The following is an 18,461-nucleotide window of genomic DNA, read 5'->3' as shown; positions in this document are numbered from 1 at the left end:
GTCCAGCCATCTTACAGGGGAAGCTGGTCTTCCCACAAATGCGCGGGCATGACAGACAGTGTTTGACCGTGATGGAGGCTCATAGGCAGAGAACACCGGCTCAGACGTTAATAGGATTCAGCAAGCCAGTGAGGGTCAGAGGCCCCACAAAGAGGTGCTGGGAAAATGGTGGGAAGTTTTACAGTTTTTGAGGCAAAGGGAGGTTGCAACATTGGCTTTCTAAGTCTGACAATGTCCACTGGCCGGGGGGCCTCCTGGGATTTCCCCAGCTTTCTAGAACTAGTCCATGCCTACAGGACAGAGTGCTTTGCAGGAGAAGCAAACCAGAATGAGCCCTAACTATTAAGCGTCTTCCCACTGAAAGAGAATTGAGGCTTCAAATCAAACGTGTATGCATTTAATAACATGACTCGAACAGGGAAAACGAGTCGCTTAGTGGTGAAGAATGCTGTCTTTGGAGCCGGATGGCCGGGATTTGATTCCAAGCTCTGAAAACCCATGTTGGATGGATTATCGAACCGCTGGAAGGCCTAGCTTTCTTGTTTTTAAAATGGGATAATAGATTTGAGAAGGAAATAGGATAAAATATCTAAGAGTGTGGAACAGTGCTTGGCGCAGAACAAGCTCTCTGCAAATTTTAGCTATTTTTATCTGAAAGAAAAGCACCCAAAGCTGCTCCTTCTCTTCTCATCTGGACTTTAGGGAAAAGGACTAGAAAGGGCACCTGAAATACCCTAAAACATCCTCTGAAACACACTGTAGGCCTTCATTATTACTACTAAGACCTCCGGATCTGTTCTTGCAAAGTGAATGTTAACACTGGTTTTCCAGATGTTACTTTACCTCGATGATGCAAATCTGTGCCTCATGCACCAAGACAGGCAGTTTGCTCCCAGGTCCTCCTCTTTAGGGACATCGTCAAAGGCCACGCCCACTGTGTAGTTGGCCTGCTCGTCCACCTCCACCTCCCAGTAGTGGCGCCCTCGGACTGGAATTAGATTCCCCATGACAGCAACACACCTGGGTTTAGAAAGGAGCACGTGTGATTTGGGGCGGCCCAGCCTGGCCATGCTGGGCAGTGACGCCAGCTATTGGGGCCAGTCAGCAGGTGGTCTGCACATGTGGAAGGCGGTGTTCTGAACGCCTCCCGTGGGAAGTGGCAGCCCATAGGCAGAAGATGGGGACTCATTTCCCAAGAAGAGCGAAGAGCAGATGATCAGAATCCACCTCCAAGACGCCCCTAGGAACAATTACACTTAAAAAGGTCAGAGTTACGTTTTGTTTTACAACAAGGCAGCATTCTCCAGAGAAAGGTTCTTGTTGGAGATTTGGCCACATGAGTATCTCTAAAATGAAATTCGAGGTGGTTCCCCAAATCCCTAGGCAGATTTGTTCAGCTGTCATTAACACATGATTTCTACTCTCAAACCTCAAGTTAATTAATTAATTAATTAACATATGGAAAGGCAGATGCCCACCTGCAGGGGCTCATTTGGCTGTGTCTGGAGTCCTGGAAGCTTGACGGCCCTAAATTCTCCCGCAAACAGACCCTGAGAGCTTGTTCGGGCGTTCTGGCAGGGGAGCGCAGCTACTCCTATACCGTTGACCAAAGAACGGTCCTCCTCTACCTGGGCAGGTCGTCCTCTTGGATCCCGCACGCAGCCTTGGGAGGGAGACGCATGGAGCAGCAGGGGTGGCAGGGGAGCCCCGACCAGCCAGCCGGATCAGCCGCCTCGACCCTGGTGGTCCACAGGGTGACGGCTGTCACGGCCAGATTGCCCTCACATCCTCAAACCCCCAGTCCTGAAGGCCATGCGAAGCTCTGGGAAGGGCACTGCACATGAACTCAATCCTCTGTAAAATGAAGCCGTCTCTACTCCAAGCTCCAGACCCACACCTCCAGCCTCCTGCGGTCTCATTCAGAACGTCCCCGGCAGAACTCAGACCTTCCTACCCCTCCCGCCGGCCAGGCTGTGGTGGGGTGGGGTAGGTACCCCTCATGTCTTCTCCCTTCTGGGAAACAGACTCACCGTCTACCTAGTAACCTAAGTCAGCAAACTGAGACAGAAAAATAATGTCGTGGTTACAAGCTCAGCTTCTAGTTGAACTCTGACACCAACCCTTCCTTACCAGCAGTGTGCACTGGGCAAATTCCCTTACTTCTCTGTGCCTCAATTTTCTCATCTATCGAACTGGACTGATTACGGTTTGGACCTCACAGGCTGTTGTGATGATCCAGTGAGACCATCCACGTAAAGCACTTGGAACGTGTCCAGTACCTATCAGCACTCCATAGATTACGGCCCCTGACCCATCCCTCCCCTGCCCGCCCCGAAGCCAGCCGGCCACTTCTTGCCGGTGGTGTTTCGGGCCAAGGATCTGCGGAGTCCATCTCCTCTCATTCGCCCTCCAACTGCTGATTCTGTCAGGCCCCCGCGGCCTCCTCTCTGGTCTCCTTGTCCCCCCCACCCCCAGGCCTCTCCCCCACCTCCCCAGCTCACACTGTGATCCTTTTGAAATACGAATCTGATCCTGTCCCTTCCCCTACTTTAATTCTCCGTGACCAGAAGGGTACGGTGCAAACCGTTTTGCGCTAGAACGCGTCCATCTTTCCCGCCTCTTCTCATCCTCCCCTTATGGACTCTGCACCCGTGACGTGCCCAACCGCTCATCCTTCTCCGAACAAACGGCCTGGCCTCTCTGCTTCTGCTGTGTAAGGTTCTGAATCTCCCTTGTCGACCCGCAGGACTCCCGCTCATCCTTCCAGCCCTTCCCCCTGCAGGAAGCCTTCCTCCTTGGGGCTCCCACAATGCCTTATCTCTCATAGGTGTGCCCCTGACACCTGCGTCTCAGGTGGGCAGGGACAGCGCCTTCATCTCTACCCCAAGCACCCAGCACGGTGTTTCAGAGGGCACCAGAAAGACCGGTAACAGGATACTACACTGGGACTAACTCAGCTTGGCTGAACCCCAAAAGGCCGCGAACAGAACCCCAGATGGGGAGCTCTCCCATATTTCCAGGGGAGGCGCTAGACCACTGGCACAGGCCCCAGTGGCCAAAACCCGTTTTGCAGCTTTTAGTGCAACATCCGAGGGCTGGAGCCTGGGGTGGGGGGCGGATATGGGGGTATGCTTGAGGCTCTGTCTGCCTGGGGAGCTTTCCTGGGGTTCACATGCCAGGAGGGAGCAGAGGCGTGGTCAGAGGCGGGTGTTTTCAGGGGACTGGGTGCTGATGGAAGCTACTACAGGAAAGCTGTCCCCGTGTTGTTCTTGAGAGCATCCTGTCCCAGAGAGGTGCCACCACGGGGAGGCCACAACCTGGTAGCTATCCGACAGAGGGACACACATAGCCCTGGTACCAGCCAGGTACCGAAAGGGTGGAAAACAGGACAACAAGCCCCAAATGGCTAAGCCCCCGTCCTGCTTGTCCCCAAACTGGGACAAGTCATCATGTCAGTGCTCTCAGATCTAGAATCTTAGCCAGTCACCCAGTCATCATCATCATCTGATGAGCACAAGTGAGGTGACATGCCTGAGAGGCCTTGCTGTCCCCTGAAATAATTTTTTTTTTTAAAGATTTTATTTATTTGACAGAGATCACAAGTAGGCAGAGAGGCAGACAGAGAGAGAGGGGGAAGCAGGCTCCCCGCTGAGCAGAGAGCCCGATGCGGGACTCGATCCCAGGACCCTGAGATCATGACCTGAGCCGAAGGCAGTGGCTTAACCCACTGAGCCACCCAGGCCCCCCCCTGAAAGAATTTAACCCGCCACAACCGCGGCTGCTCTGCCCACTCTAACGTCCGTGTTCCTCTCACTCGGCCCACGGAAGTCTTTCATCCTATCCTGCACAGCTCCTCCACGCTCCTTTCTGCCCGCAGGACCGGACGCTGCCCAGTTCAGACAGCAGGGAGTAAAGCCAGTAAGATCTTCAAAATCTGCTTCGTTGAATTTTTTTTTAAAAAAACACAGGTAAGACCTTTATCTCTTCCTACCCTGCCTGCCACCTGACCTTGGGCTGAATGGGCAGAGGCAGGTGGGTAAAGTTGCTTTCCACCGTACTTTGTGCACACCAACACGCGTATACACACTAACGCACTAGCACACACAACAGATAGGCCAGCAGGGAGCCGGCATCAGAGGAAGAGCCAGACCCGGCAGAGTCGGGGCCCCGGGCATGGAGGCTGCATACCATATGCGGCAGTGGCCACTGGGGCCCCCGTAGGAGAGCCCCTTTTCCTTCTTGGAAGATCCTCCCGACTCTAAATCCAACCCACCATGACCTCGTCTCTTCCTGATGGCCGGGAAGCTGAGAGTAATGTTTCACGTGAATTCCTGGAAATGGAATTTGCTCTTGAACGTGACCTATGTTCTTTCTCCCCCACTGCTTTGACTTTCCTGTTTCAGTAGTGTGTATTTGCTCTGAGTTCAAGTGTCCTCTAAGTATGTGGAAAGAAGTAAGGCATAAAGAAAGGGTTTCAACAGGTCTGGAAACAGCTGCAGAGCCAGACAGACGGCGCCCGTCTTTGGGGGACCGGCCCCCGCTCCCAGGTCAGGGACTCGCGAAATCCCCGTCTTCCCGTCACCTGCCAGTGTGACCCTCGGACTCCTCCCGCCCAGGACCCAGCCTCTGTGGCCACATGTGTCTTCCGCCCACGCCAGCCGGACCCTTTCCCTCCCCCTCCTGGCTCCCCTCCCCCACCAGACCCCTCGGCCCTCATCTATCTCAGGGACTGCTTCCCCTCGAGACGGCGTCTGTCAGCACCCACTCGCACCTGAACAACAGCAAGTATGAGGGAGGCTCACAGAACGTTCCAGTGAGCGACTGACGAGAAGTACCTGCTAAACCGGGTGTTGCCAGGCAGCGGCTCCTTCAGGGGGGTTTTCCTTTCGCTTCGCACGACCGTAAACCCGTCGTCAGCCACAGTCAGCCAGGGATGGCAGGTGTGCTGGTTCAGGGGAAAGCGGCTGCCTGCGAAGGTACCAAGAGCCCGTCACCGCTGCCACCTCCTCTTGTAGCCGGAGCCTCGCGGGGTGCCCCCTCCTGTTCCCCCTGCACCGGGCTCCCTGTGCCCAGCCCCCAGCAGCGGTTTGCAAGTCTTTGCTGCTTCAGGCCTTACCAATCACTCTTAGAAACTGGTGCTGTGGGGCACCTGGGTGGCTCAGTGGGTTAAAGCCTCTGTCTTCAGCTCAGGTCATGATCTCAGGGTCCTGGGATCGAGCCCCGCATGGGGGGAGGTCTTTGCACTGCGGGAGCCTGCTTCCCTCTCTCTCTCTGCCTGTCTCTCTGCCTACTTGTGATCTCTGCCTGTCAAATAAATAAATAAAATCTTAAAAAAAAAAAAAAGAAAGAAAGAAACTGGTGCTATTATTCTCCCTCGTAGAGGAGAATGCTGAGGCACAGGTGGTTAAAAAGATCAACCGGCAAATGACAGATCTCCAGTTGGAACTCCCAAGCTCCTCCGATTCCAGAGGCTTGGCTCTGAACCAGGAGGCGGCAAACACCGTGTGCAGGTGGGAACCTCTTCCCGCCGGCCGGGGAAACAGGAACCAGGGAGATTGTTACTGACGTGTCTGACACAGGGAAGTGAAATTCAACATTCCGACTAGGGCTGTGGGGGGGAGGGGAGGAGATGACAGCCCTCCCCAAATCATGGTTAAAACAAAAATCTCATCACAAAGTGGTATGAATAGATTTAAGAACAAATTATTTAGTAAAAAAAAAAAAATGCATCGTTTGAGAGCACTGTAACTCACTGTCCACTCTCGTGTCTTAGCCAAGTTCTGTTCTTCTCCCCGAGTTCCTGTCAAGTCACTTCTCTTCATCTCAGACCTGGGTTCAGGCGTTACCATCTCAGCCCAGGGCCTTGAGATGGAGATCTGAGCTGAGATGGAGAGTCGGAGCTTAACCGACTGAGCCGTCCAGAGGCCTCATTCGCAAATACACTCGTAAAAACTGTACGAACAAACTAATTCAGAGATGACCGAATAATCGGGGGCTCGCTGTCCCTTTTGCTCTGTTCCCTTTCACTGAGACAGCCAGACTTTGACATTTCAAAACCACCGGGTGGGCACAGCAAAGGAGGGGGACCAGCCAGGTTAAGGCAGGCCCAGGGCCTACCGAAGAGAAAAACCCGAGTCCTAATCCCAGCACGAGCCTGCACCAGCTCTGGGGACTTCAGTGGCCCCTCGGCTGGTTTTTCTCCAACCGTGTGGAAGCAACACAGGGAATTAATCACACAGCTTTCCTCCTGGCGCTGGAAAGGTGGATGGAGTGACACAACGTCCCTCATGAAATGGCCCCAGTCAGAGCCCGGGCTCAGGCGCCCTGCTTCTCCTGGGAAGGCAGAGTTAGGGAGGGCTGCGAGCCATGTCTCTGCTCGCTCGAGATCTGGCCTTGTAGGACAGGAGGGTGGCAAGTGCACAGGGCAAGGGGCTGGGCTTGGGGACGTGGCACCCCCTGTGGCCAGACAGGGCCTAGGGAGAGGCTGAGCGGCCAGGGCCAAGCTGGGCCTGTGGGTGGCTGGGAGACTCTTGGGCAGACAGCAGAACAGGAGACCGGCCACGGCCTATAGCTCCTGCTGGGAATAATGATGCCCTTCCAAGGGCGGCGTGTGGCCTATGTGAGCAATGAGGTATCTGGCCACCGCAGTCCAGGGTGACAAGCCTCTAGCCCACCTGAGGGTAAGGAGAAAACGCCTGAGCCGTCCTGTTTGCTCTGCCACCAGACTGCTCTGTGACTTGGGCCTCCAGTCCCCTGTCTATAAAATGGGACCCCAGGGCCTTAATGTCCCCAGCCCCTTCTTGGCCTGGCTTGCCGTATTTTCCAGTGAAGTCACACAGCTCTGCTCTGCCACAGGGTGGCTCCCTTAAGTCCCTGAGGGCATGTGGCCTGGGTGCGTACCTGTGGTGTGGACTGTCACGGGGTCACTCCTGGCACTGGGGCCCCCCATGTTGTGGGCTCGCACGGACATTGTGTAGCTCTGCCTGCGCTGTAGCTGCACCAGAGACTCGCAGGCTGGGATGCCCACCACCGACCTGGGCAGAGAGGCAGAGCTGCGGTTACCGCGCGGTAGGGCCAGCCAGCCAGGTGCCAGCACCAGGCCTCCGCTTTGAAGCTGGGAATTTAAACCCAGCCTCGCACCCCTGTCCTCCGACCACCAGCAGCACAGCCAAGAGCGTGTCCTCCCCACACTCCACTTTCCTCGCTCCCTTGTGACTCCCGGTGTGTGCAGCCCTCTTCCCTCCAGGTTCCCCACCGCGGGGGCCTGGGCACCTAGCCCCACGCCTGGCATCTAATGTCAGTGGAGGCAGGCGTGAGGTGGGATGCCATGGGTCCCCTGCTGTCTGCGGGGTCCACCGACCCGAGCCCAGCCCCAGGCCCCCAGAAGGCCTCCGTCTGTGTTGGTGACAAACAGAAGCCCCCAGCCAATTTATTTAAATTCTACCAGACACGAATATGAGCCCATAACAGCCACTGTCTAGTCCTGTGACTGCTAACCCTGCTTCAGTCCAGGGGAAAAGAGAAACCTTCAAGGTGATGCCCATTTCCCGAAACGATGCCCTCACCCAACCGGGCCTGGCTGTCCGGTCATGGAAGGATGCGGCCCCAGGCCAGTGGGGCACCTTCCCATTTCGTTCAATAAACATGAACCAATTGGGGCGCCTGGGTGCCTCAGTGGGTTAAGCCTCTGCCTTCAGCTCAGGTCATGATCTCGGGGTCCTGGGATCAAGCCCCGCATCGGGCTCTCTGCTCAGCAGGGAGCCTGCTTCCCCCCTTCTCTCTGCCTGCCTCTCTGCCTACTTGTGATCTCTCTCTCTCTTTCTGTCAAATAAATAAATAAAATCTTAAAAACCAAACAAAGAAACCTTAAACCAAGCACCTTAGGTTCCGGGTGCCTTAGACAGAAGCTCTGGGGAAAACTCATGTAGTCCCTGGCCTCACCAAGCTCACAGTCGGGCTGGGCGGAGGCACTCCTCAGGCCACCACTGGAGGCAATGGAAGGCAGTAACCATGACGTGGTGACGGCGTATGATGGAGTGCCTGATGCCGCAGAGGGACACCCGAGTGAGCTCCAAAGAATGACTTGGAAGTCACTGGATGACACGGGGACGGGAGTCTCCACAGAAGAGCCACGTGGCAGGACGGAGCCCAGAAGCAGGAGAGCTGGAATACGACCAGGGGGCTGGAGCCACAGAAGGAAGTGAAGCTGGTGTGGGATGAGCTCGCAAAAAAGGGCTCGTCTGTGAGGCAATGCTGTCTTTTCTTCAGGATGACTGGTCTGTACTGGGAGAGTGGGGACTACCCCACATCCCCCAGATCACCGACGCCCCCTCGTCTGGGCTGGTGCGAGGTGCCAGGGGCTCCTAACGTGTCAACACAAACTGCAAAGGAAATCGGGATCACTCTGGTGGCCAGAGCCACAGGCTGTGCACTCTTGGGATCTGCAGGCCCCTGGGGCAGCTGACCCAGCCCTTGCCCACCTGTGAGCACCTTCAGCTCTGGGGACCTGGGGTGGCCGTGAGCCTTCCACAGCCTCCCATGACGGGCACAGAAGTCTCTGTGCGTGCAACTCTAACCTCTATTGTTTTGGCTCAAGATGTCCTCCTGCCCATTAAATTCCAGGTGGGGGGGTGCTTTACGTTCCTCCAGCATCTCATGCATTTGTTAGTTTTCTTGTTTTCTCTTTGCTCCCCTGGATGGTCAGTGCCGCCGGGCAGGGATTTGTCTGTCTAGTCTCCCAGAGCCCAGGCACCAGACCCGGCACCACCGAGGCCCACAGCGCGTGCTAAGTGAATGGAAGGTAAAACGTCACTGGGCTGAGAAAGCCAACCTGAGGTTTAAAGCATTTATTCACGTGTCATGCACCTTCAGTAGTACCATTCCAGCAACTTCTTTTTATTTTTGTTTGTTTTTATGATTTTATTTATTTGAGAGAGAAAGAGCATGAGCAGGGGTGGGAGGGGGAAGGCAGAAGCAGGCTCCCCGATGAGCAAGGAGCCCGATGTGGGGCTCGATCCCAGGAGCCCGGGATCATGACCTGAGCCGAAGGCAGATGCTTAACCGACTGAACCACCCAGGCGTCCCTATGTTCCAGCAACTTCTCATGAAAAGGAAGCAGCCCCAGATTGAGGTTGCCCTGTGTCCCAAACTGACCTTCCCTCCAACCCTATGCACTTCCTGGGCTATGTCACTGTGTCAGGCATCAAGGACTCTTGTGCCCAGCAAAGGCCCCCCGGGACTCACTCGGTTACGCCCGAGGCTTCGGGTGTTTCCACCTGGGTCAGCTCCACCGTGTACGAGTCCACGGGATTCAGGTTTCCAGACTCCCAGCAGATGAGTGCGGCCTCTTCGCAGCTCTGTATCTCTTTGCTTTTTATGATGGGAGGGGAAGGCGCTGGGTGCGGGACAAAGGGAGAGAGGAACAGCCGTTCTGCTCACACGCAGCCAGTTGGCCCAGAGCCTGACCAGACAGCACGAGCACGGTCCTGGCACAAAGAGATTTCCCCAGCCTCCCGCCTCCCAAACCCCTCTACCCCCCTGACGCCCCACCTCCCCACTGAATTCATGTGTTGAAACCTATTCCCCAAAGTGATGGTCTGTGGGGTCCCTGGGAGATGAGGAGGGGGAGGAGGACATCTCTTATAAAAGAGAACCCAAATTGCTCCATGGCCCCTTTCTGCTGTGTGAGGACACAGCCGGAACTGAGCCCGCCGTCCCTGAACCTGGAAGGCTTCTCGGCAGACGCTGAATATGCTGGCTCCGTGATCCCGGACCCTCCAGCCTCTGCAACCCTGAGCAGTAATGTCTGTCGTGTATGAGCCCCTTGGTCCATGCTGCTCTGTTGTGGCCACCCAGACGGACCGAGATGCAGGGCATCCCTTTCCCACATTCCAGGAGCAGAAGGAGATTGGAAGGTTCTATGCCACTGTGATTGCTTTTTGATATTTTGAGACCAACTCTAAGCAAATGTCCCTTCCACACTAGGAATAGAGATTTCATGTATTCAGTGAAAGAAAAACACACAGGTATTCCTGCCCTGCCAAACGAAGTCAAGGGTCCTGCCACAGCTAGAAAGCCGGGACTCCCGGGTCCCCTGGGGTCAAGGTCCTGCTCCAGGCACAAGTGGGCCCCCTTACCTGTCATGTACACTGCCCGCTCACTGGTGGGGCTGGAGCCGGCCCTGTTCTGAGCCGTGACCCAAAATTCATACTGGGTGTTTGGCACAAGATTTGTCACTGAGCAGTACGTTTCCTTGACAGTCATTGTAAACACTGAAAAGAAAAAAAAGACAAGAATTCAACTCTAAAATTGGCCAGGTAGCTCCAAGTTAGTTGTGCTGAATCTCCCTATAGTAGATTACAGAATTGGCCCCCAATTCCCTCCATCCCTGTATGTGCACTCTTCCGCAGTGTGGTTCGGTTTCCCCTGCCAGCCCTAGACAGGCTCAGCCACGGGACTTGCTGCAGCCAACGGAACAGCAGCAAGCAGGATGCTGGGAGAGGCTCGGGAAATGCCAGAATACGGGGGCTTGTCCTCTTGCTGCTGGGGACACGTCCGTTTCCACGCGAGCAAGCCAGAGCCAGCCTCCCGCACGATGAGATGGGGTGCCACCCAAGTCACCCCATCCATCCCAGCCATGTCCCCAGATCTGTAAGGGCGGCCATCCCAGACCATCTGGCCCTACCCGAGCTGGCCCAGACCAGAAGAATATCCAGCCAACTCACAGAATTACAAGAAATAATAAATGTTTGTTATTTTAACAAACAGGCTGCGTATATATGCATGGAGTAGGGTGGGATAGGGTATTTTTACGCAGCGAAAGCTAACTGATACACCTCCGATCCTCCCCGGACTGGGAAGGCTGTGATAACGCTTGACACCACCACACACTGAAGGTTGCGGGAGGGGAGGGGGTGGGGGGATAGGGTAGCTGGGTGATGGGCACTGAGGGCACACATGATCAAAAACTGAACTCTGCCTCTGGAACTAATACACTCTACGTTAATTTATATTAACAAATAATACATATAATACACTCTATGAATTTAAATAAAAAAAAAAAATTCCCCTTCCTTCCTGGTCCCTGGGCAGAAAAACCATCCTTGCTTTCAGCACCTAGAACTCTCTACCTGCCTGGCCTGGTACAGAACTCTGTGCGGGAAGCCTGCACACAATGTGTCCCCACAGATAGCTCGTTTCTCCTGGGGTCACAGTCTCCACGTCCATAAACTGGAAATCCCCAAGCCCTCTCCCCCAACCTCGCTCTGCCTCTATGCACACAGGATAGGCCTTGCCAGGCTAGCTGTGGTCCCCCAATTTCCCCAAGGGCTCAGCTGGGGCTCCTCTAATGTCTGAACCTCTCTTTTCAACAGGTAAATGGCTTATCTGTTACGTGGGGGCAGGGGCGGCAGATACCCCAGGCTTAGCCCCACACCAGCCAGCTGCATTTCCCTGGGAAGAGGGTGGGCTGCCCACGTGGAGGTGAGCGTCTGTTCCCAGGAGACTGCTCGGTCTGAGAACGCAGGTCTGAGCACCAGTGGCCCCCCTCACCCCTCACACGGGTCTGGGGGCTACCCTTCTGGTCTCTACCAACACAGGGCTGCTCTGAGAAGAGCCGGCCTACCCTTCCCTCACATGCTCACATGGGGCCCATCAGAACCACGACAGCCCAGCTGGGCCTCCTCCAGGAAGGGCGTCCCCATCTTCCTGCACACAGTGCAGCCCAGGCATCATCCCGGGGCAGCTCTGGCCCGACAGCTCTATCCACACTCCAGATCCCCTAGCCTGGCCTTGTGACTTGCCCCAGCCAACCTGCCTTTCTGGCCCTTTCTGCCATGCTCCCCCACCTGCATCCCGTTCTCTAGGTTGCCCCTAGATCACGACAGCCCCCATGAACTGGATGTGTAGACCGCTCCCACCTCTACCCTCTGACTGCTGGGAAGGCAGGGCCCGGCCTCTGAGCGCCCTCAGCCCTTGCAGAGCACGGGCCTCACCTGCTTGGTCCTTCCCGGGTGCGCTGTCCCGCACTGGCCGGTAGGACAGCTGATAGCTCTCCACGGTGTCGTCAGAGTATAAGCTCCAGCACACTCGGACGGAGGACCCCGTGGCAGAGTTGGGGGCCTGTGGGTTTATCACTGGAGCAGAAGGAGCTAGGTAAGGACAAGGGAGAGAAACACACAAGTGAGGAGCCTTACGCAGAGGGGGAGGGGAACGGCCCCGCCAAGGGACTACTGGTCCCCGGACTGATCTTCAGGCTTTGGAAGCGGACACAGCAGCCCAGACTGGACAAGGTCGGGAAGGCCGAACGTCCCAACCTTGAACTTGCGAGCAACAACCAGCATGTCCATTCCTACTCTGACAAAGCCACACAAGCGTGGGGCGGAGGGGCCTGTGACAGGGACTCGGGCTGGTGCGTGGTTTGCCAGACCTGCCCTAGGCACGGGTCCTTGACCCCTTCCACGCCATCCAAAGACGCAAGACAGCCAGGACCACAGGGGTGTGGCCGCAGCCCGAAGTGAGCCACGGAGGGAGAGAATCCCTTCAACAGGGAAGCTCTGCTTTCTCTGGGGACGGGTCCAGCAGCCACATACCTGTTACAGTGAGAGAAGACTACGCTGGGTGCCGCTACGCTTTGGAGAACTATCGTCTTTAGTCTACTGAGTCAATTTGTTCATTCTCTGTAGGTTAGTACTTCTGCCTCCCTACTCCCCAGACTCACACACCACTAGGAAACACTCCTGGTTTTTCCTCCATCACTCTTCTCCCATGGCAGCACCTCCCTCCGACCCAGGCTTGGTACAACAACATTCACTTCCGATGGTGACATCGCTCCGTCCAGGTAAGAGCACAACCAAACTCTAAGGAATTTACCTAGCCACAGCTCAGCCTTGCCTCTCTGCTCAGAGCCTGGAAGGTCCTAACATGACAAAGGAGGGAGGAAGAGAAAGAACCTGTATCCCGAACTGACAAAGTCCAGGATGGACAGCAGGGTCCTTCTATATCCTGCCAGCAACAGCCCCACGGCAAGTAGAGCAGAACCTGCAGTGAGAGGAGAGACGGCCCAGGGGCTGGGAACCACTCAGGACACTGCAGATGTGGGCAGGAGGGGCACGGTCTGCACGGGACCGGGACTTAGGGGGCGAGGTGTCCATGTGTCTCAAGCACTGACTGGGGTGATTGTGCCTTTCCTTCCAGATGCTGGGGCCCGATGATTTGGGCAGCACCATCCCTAGAAGGGATCATCCAATGGACATCACAGCTCGGTGAAATCACCCCTTGAGCCATGAGTCTAAGGAAGGCCTCCAAGATTTATAATTAAGGATGTCCACTACAGTGTGGTTTGTAATGGGGAAAAACCTAGAAACATCCCAGCATCCAATCTAGTTGAGGACTCAGTAAACAAATGAAGGTATATACCCATTAAAACGATGTTATAGGGGAACTTATCGGTACAAGAAAATGTTAGTCATAATTGTTTTGATTAAAAAAAGCAGGTTACAAAAGAGAATAATTAACTTATTTCAAAAAAATCTATGTAAAAGAAAAACCTAAAATGATACATACAACATTTTTATAGCATAGTTGAGTGTTGGGGAGAAAGAGAAGGCAAGCAGTCAAAACAAAAAAGCTAAATTACAATATTATTCTTAGAAATAAGTAATTACAACAATATTCTGAAGAGCAATCTGGTACCATGTGACGTGCCCTACACATATTACCTCATGCAGCTGTCACCAAAGCCCCAGGAGGCATTATGAAGTCCATTTCCCAGACAAGGAAACCAAGACTCAGAGAAGGCAGGGAAGTTGCCCAGAGACACATAGCTAGGAAGTGGCAGGCCTGGGATTCTCACCCGCTCCATGGGATCCTAAAACTCATCTCCCAGCTACTGGGCTCGTTAAGTAAATAAAATCTGGGCTACTTACTTGGACTGACTCAGGCAGGCAGAGTCTGGGCAGACTACAGAGTAAAAGTATTCCAGCGCTGCCTGGGGCCTCTGTTAGCTCCCTGGAAAGTGGGGCAGGCACTTGCCCTAGGGGAGGTCAGCCTCTGCTCTCCCCCTTACACGCCAGGAAGATGTGAAATGAGAATGGAAGAATACTTGTTTCTAAATCTTGATTGCTTTTAGCCGTCAAAGGTCTAACTCAAAGCTCCGGGAGCGGAGCCCGCGGGAAGCGCGCACAGGGGCGCGCACAGGGGCGCGCACAGGGGAGCACGTACCCGGGAGGGCGTGAAGGGAGCACATGAGCTGCTCCACGTCGGAGAAGTCCAGAGTCTGGTCTTCGAAGTCGGGCTGTGTAGTGATCTCCACGTCTGTGTCTGTATTCAGGAACTTCCCAAGTCTGTGGGAACGAACGAGAATGAAGGGGCAGCCCCCCTTAGGGAGTGTTGACTGCGCTGGGTCACCAGTGACACATAAGAAGGGCCTCTTTGCTGAATTCTTACATCTTTGTTTTAACATGCTGTTAGCTGCTTTCTGCCATCTGCTTTGGCGACTGACCCGGGGGTCTCCAATGGGGCCTCCAGGAGGGATGGGTGGGGCTGATGTGTGCATCTGAGGGGAGGCGGGGCGGGGGCGGCGCTCAGCTGCAGGGCACGTGCAGATGCTGACCTGGAAGCTTCCAGCCCTTCACGTCACCCCAGGGCCTGACGGGTGCAGACTCTGGGCTTTCTTCTCCATGGGGCCAAGCCTACTCAACCTGCTGTCCGTGGACGGGGGCCCTAAGCGGTCCTGCCTCCTGGAGATCATGGGGTTTGTGAGGGGCAAGGGCAGAATCTGAAACCAGGTCTGTCCTTTGCCAGAACCTCTTCTCTTAACCCTTACGTTATCAAGCTTCACCATCCATGTTGCTGTACAGACGGTGTCTCCTTTAATTCCCATAAAACTCTTCCTGCCTGCAGATAAGGAAGGTGGGTCGTAGGCTGGCTGGACTCACCCAGGGCCCTGGGGGGAGCAAGACAGAACACCTGTCTGACTCCACAATGTCACACTTCCTGCGGAACGCAGCCTGGGTCCTGGCACAGCTGGGGGTGCTGGGGACACTGGGCCCTGGTGAAAGGAGCGGCTCAGGGAGGAGACCCGACCGCGGGCTTGCTGGCCGGCCTGGGCATCCCACTCCCTTCCAGCCCTGGGGTCCTGAGATTCACAGCTAGTGACTCTTCCCTCCAAAGCCACTGCTATCTGACCTTGGGGCAGAAACTGGGACCAAACGCCCAAGGGGAACTGAGTCTATCTGGATACGTAGAGGAGTCAGGAACAGAACAAGGACATACGTTTCAGAACAAAAATATTACCTGTCAGCCATGGCCACAGCGTCCTAAAAAGGAGGAGGAAAAGGAGAAAGTATCAAACTGATTTTGAAAAGAAATTTCTTTTTCGAACTATATAATGATATAAACACATTTTAAAACTTGAAAATGAGGAAAAAAGAAAAGTAGCAGCTGTACCCCCCACTCCAAAGAGGCCACCCCGCTGAGGCTGTGCTCCGGCTCGGATGACCGGTGCTCCCGGGGAGGCTGCGTAAGCGCGGCACCCCCGCCCCGGCCCCCCGGCCCCCCTTACAGATGCTCCCTTCTGCTCCGCCAGTTTCAGACGGACCAACAGTCCCCCGAAGGGCATCTCCAATGCTAATGCAGCCAGGCTTCTGCTAATGGACATCTCGGCTGCTTCTGAGGTTTCAGCGTCACAGAGCAGTGAGAACACTGTCGTACATGCCTCGTCCTGCATGTTTGGGATTGTGTCTCTGAGACGCAGCGACAATGTGGGACCAGTGGTTCGCGAGGTCTGCGAATCCGGGGCTCTCACGGAGCCTGCCAACTTGCTTTCCAGCTTCTGTTGCAGGTCCCTTGCCCCAAGCAAGAGCACGAGCGCCAGCACCAGCAGGAAGGAAGTGCTGCTGGGCTTGGAGGGACCCCCACGAGGTCAGTGTGGAGGCGCATTTGGGAAGCTCGGGAAGCTGAAGGCCCCCTCCCTGCCCCTCATCCCAGACACCAAGGGCCCCAGATTCCTGTGGGGTCATGGGAAGAAAGGGGACCCCACCTCTGACCAACATTAACATTTCCACAGCCCGAGGGCATGGGGCCTTGAGGTCAGATTTAACTGGTTTCAAGGAAATAGAAAAGTTGATGTGTGTGTGTGTGTTTGCATTTATAAAGATTTAGAATTGGTGCCCTTTTAACTGGAGAGCTGGAAGTGTCTTTTTAGCCTGGACAACCTCCTCCCCAGGGCTCCAACACCTGAGCTGACGAGAAAACTCTCCAAGGCTGACTTTGCCCAGCTTCCCGGCGAGGGGACGGGTCTCCAGGAGGGAGGAACTGAGGCTGGCAGAGGCCCCAGCCACAGTGGAGGGAAGGGCTCCGCCATGTTCATGTCTGTTGAGCCTCTCACTGCAAAGCTGTGCAGGGACATGGGGGACCGCCCCGCCATCATGAACATCCAGGAACCAAACGGAGGCTGGCCGCGGTGGTCAACAACAACGCCTCCAGGCAGAGAGGGAACACTCTAACCCGCCCCAGCCATGCCGTCCCTCGGGTTTGTGACCTCATGTCACCTCATGACTGACCTTGATGAAGTCAACCTTCTCCTCATGGCACATCTCCTCAATGGTTTCCATGAGCTCCTTACAGGTGTCGAGGTTTTCCCCACAGCTGACCAGCTGTCCATACAAGGCTTCCAACTTGGCTTTCTTTTTCTCCCCTAGAGCTTGTATTTTTTCTTCATATTTTTGAGCGAGTGTTTCCAAGATCTCATTGTAATGTGACTCAAAGTTTTGTTCTTGTCTCCCAAAGTTCTCCTACAAGACAGGTAGACGTCAGCCATCATCTCAGTGGACGTGCCGCGTCCGCTACAGAGCTACTGGGGCATGGAAACGTACCCACCCGGAGCTGTTGCAGTCGCCTCCCCCTGTCTGGTCATCTCTGGCTGGGGTGCTGGGCAGGGGGCGCCGTGGGGGCTAGGACCAGGAATCGGCAGCTAGAGCCCCGGGGATAATCTTGGTGAGGAATGCGGCGTTCTCTCCTGGAAGCGTCTCGCACCCCTCCCGCTGCGCCCTCACCCCAAGCTGCCCCCCTCCACTGTGGCCACTGCGACCTTGGAAGGTGGTCACTGAGGTGTCAGCCTGCCGCTGCATCCTTGGACCTTAACACGGAGATGTTCGCCCTGGGATATGCCACCCAGCTTTCCCTCCTGAGCCCTCAGCGTCTCACGACAGTCACCTCCTTTCCCTGATGCTCACATTGCACAAATGCCAGGATCCCACGGACCCTCACATCAACTAGGAGCCGGCTGACGGGGAAGGGGAGGAAGGGCTGCGGCCGGACAGCGCTGTCAGGTAGGCGGGGGAGCACAGGAGGGCAGTGCTGAGTCTGGGGGCACAGCAGAGGAGTCACGTTCACACACGCCTGTCAACCCCTGGCCCTCCGGTTCGGGCTGGAAGGCCAAGAGAGCTCTGGCTTCTGACGACGCCGGCCTCACCAGACAACAGAGACGTTTCCCAAGAAAAGGCTCTCAGGACCGGCTCGGGGAGCACCTGCCGAGCGTCTTCCAGGAGCACAGCACTTGCTTGCGATGGCCCCAGTGCTGGTGTGAGAAACTGGGTAAAACTCAGAGCCCTCGCTGGGGGGGACCAGCTTTGGTCTGAGGGCGAGCTGCCCATGCGAGTGTAAGGAGTCCGTCTAGGGGGTCGCACAGGTCTCCCTCCCACCGCGACCTTACGCTCGAGCCTTGCCTGTGCCCTGCGTGGGGGAGGAGTGCAATAGTCCTCTGCCCGATCACGAGCGGGGGGATGATGTTCCAGCTTCATGGGAGAGGGGCCTGGGGCTTGGCTAATCCACCCGAGGCGCTCTGTGGCTACAGCCCGAGGCTGTGTTGTGAACAGAAGCAGAGCAGGGCAGGAAAGGGGGTGTGGAGAGTCTCCTCTCAGTCCTGGCGCCCCTTCCCTGGCTGGTGAGTCTGGTGCTGGCAACCCCGTGGTGTGGTAGATACCTAAAGGGCTCACGCAGGCGACTGTGACATGTTTGGTGGCAGGCACGGATGTGTATTCATCTTACGAGACACAGATAAGAGTCGGGCGCACGAACAAGGAGGGATGGGTGTCTTGCTACACCCGGTCAAGGAAGGGCCATGGAAGAGCCCAACCGCTGAGCACGGCTGAGGCCAGATAGAGGAGAGTGCGGGGTTCAGGAGGGAAGGCGGGCAGGTAAGGGGCTCCATGAGGTACATCCCCAACGTGCCCTGGAAAGACAGGGCGGGAAGTCGGCGCAGATTCCGGGACTCGCAGGGTCACAGCCGCTGACCCGGCCGCCTGCGGCACGTGTGCACCGGAGACCGCTTCTACACCCGCTCGTACCTCCACCGTGATGAAAACCTCCTCCAAGTGATTTGCAAAATTCTCCATCTCGAGAATCTGCTTTTCCAGTTTGAACATGTTTTTGTGGACTTCATCCTGGCGAACAGAGGTCGG

General features: G+C 55.7%; 1 protein-coding gene across 4 annotated transcripts in view; it reads right to left on the bottom strand.

The window, feature by feature from the left end:
• FSD2 (fibronectin type III and SPRY domain containing 2) overlaps positions 1–18,461 on the bottom strand; it is a 44,084-nt gene that overhangs the window by 3,737 nt on the left and 21,886 nt on the right. For all 4 annotated transcript variants that reach the window (XM_059371482.1, XM_059371480.1, XM_059371483.1 and 1 more), the window contains 10 exons: positions 18,348–18,443; positions 16,563–16,793; positions 15,295–15,317; positions 14,221–14,342; positions 11,994–12,149; positions 10,137–10,271; positions 9,244–9,394; positions 6,901–7,034; positions 4,836–4,968; positions 844–1,020 (listed from right to left, as the gene is read on the bottom strand). In XM_059371482.1, the coding sequence (XP_059227465.1) occupies positions 844–1,020; positions 4,836–4,968; positions 6,901–7,034; positions 9,244–9,394; positions 10,137–10,271; positions 11,994–12,149; positions 14,221–14,342; positions 15,295–15,317; positions 16,563–16,793; positions 18,348–18,443 (1,358 nt within the window). The remainder of the gene's footprint in view (positions 1–843; positions 1,021–4,835; positions 4,969–6,900; positions 7,035–9,243; positions 9,395–10,136; positions 10,272–11,993; positions 12,150–14,220; positions 14,343–15,294; positions 15,318–16,562; positions 16,794–18,347; positions 18,444–18,461) is intronic.

Source organism: Mustela nigripes, chromosome 13 (assembly GCF_022355385.1).
Source record: "Mustela nigripes isolate SB6536 chromosome 13, MUSNIG.SB6536, whole genome shotgun sequence".
NCBI lineage: Eukaryota > Metazoa > Chordata > Mammalia > Carnivora > Mustelidae > Mustela > Mustela nigripes.
The sequence above is the reverse complement of the archived record's forward strand: the minus strand, read 5'-3'. Positions and strand labels throughout refer to the sequence as shown.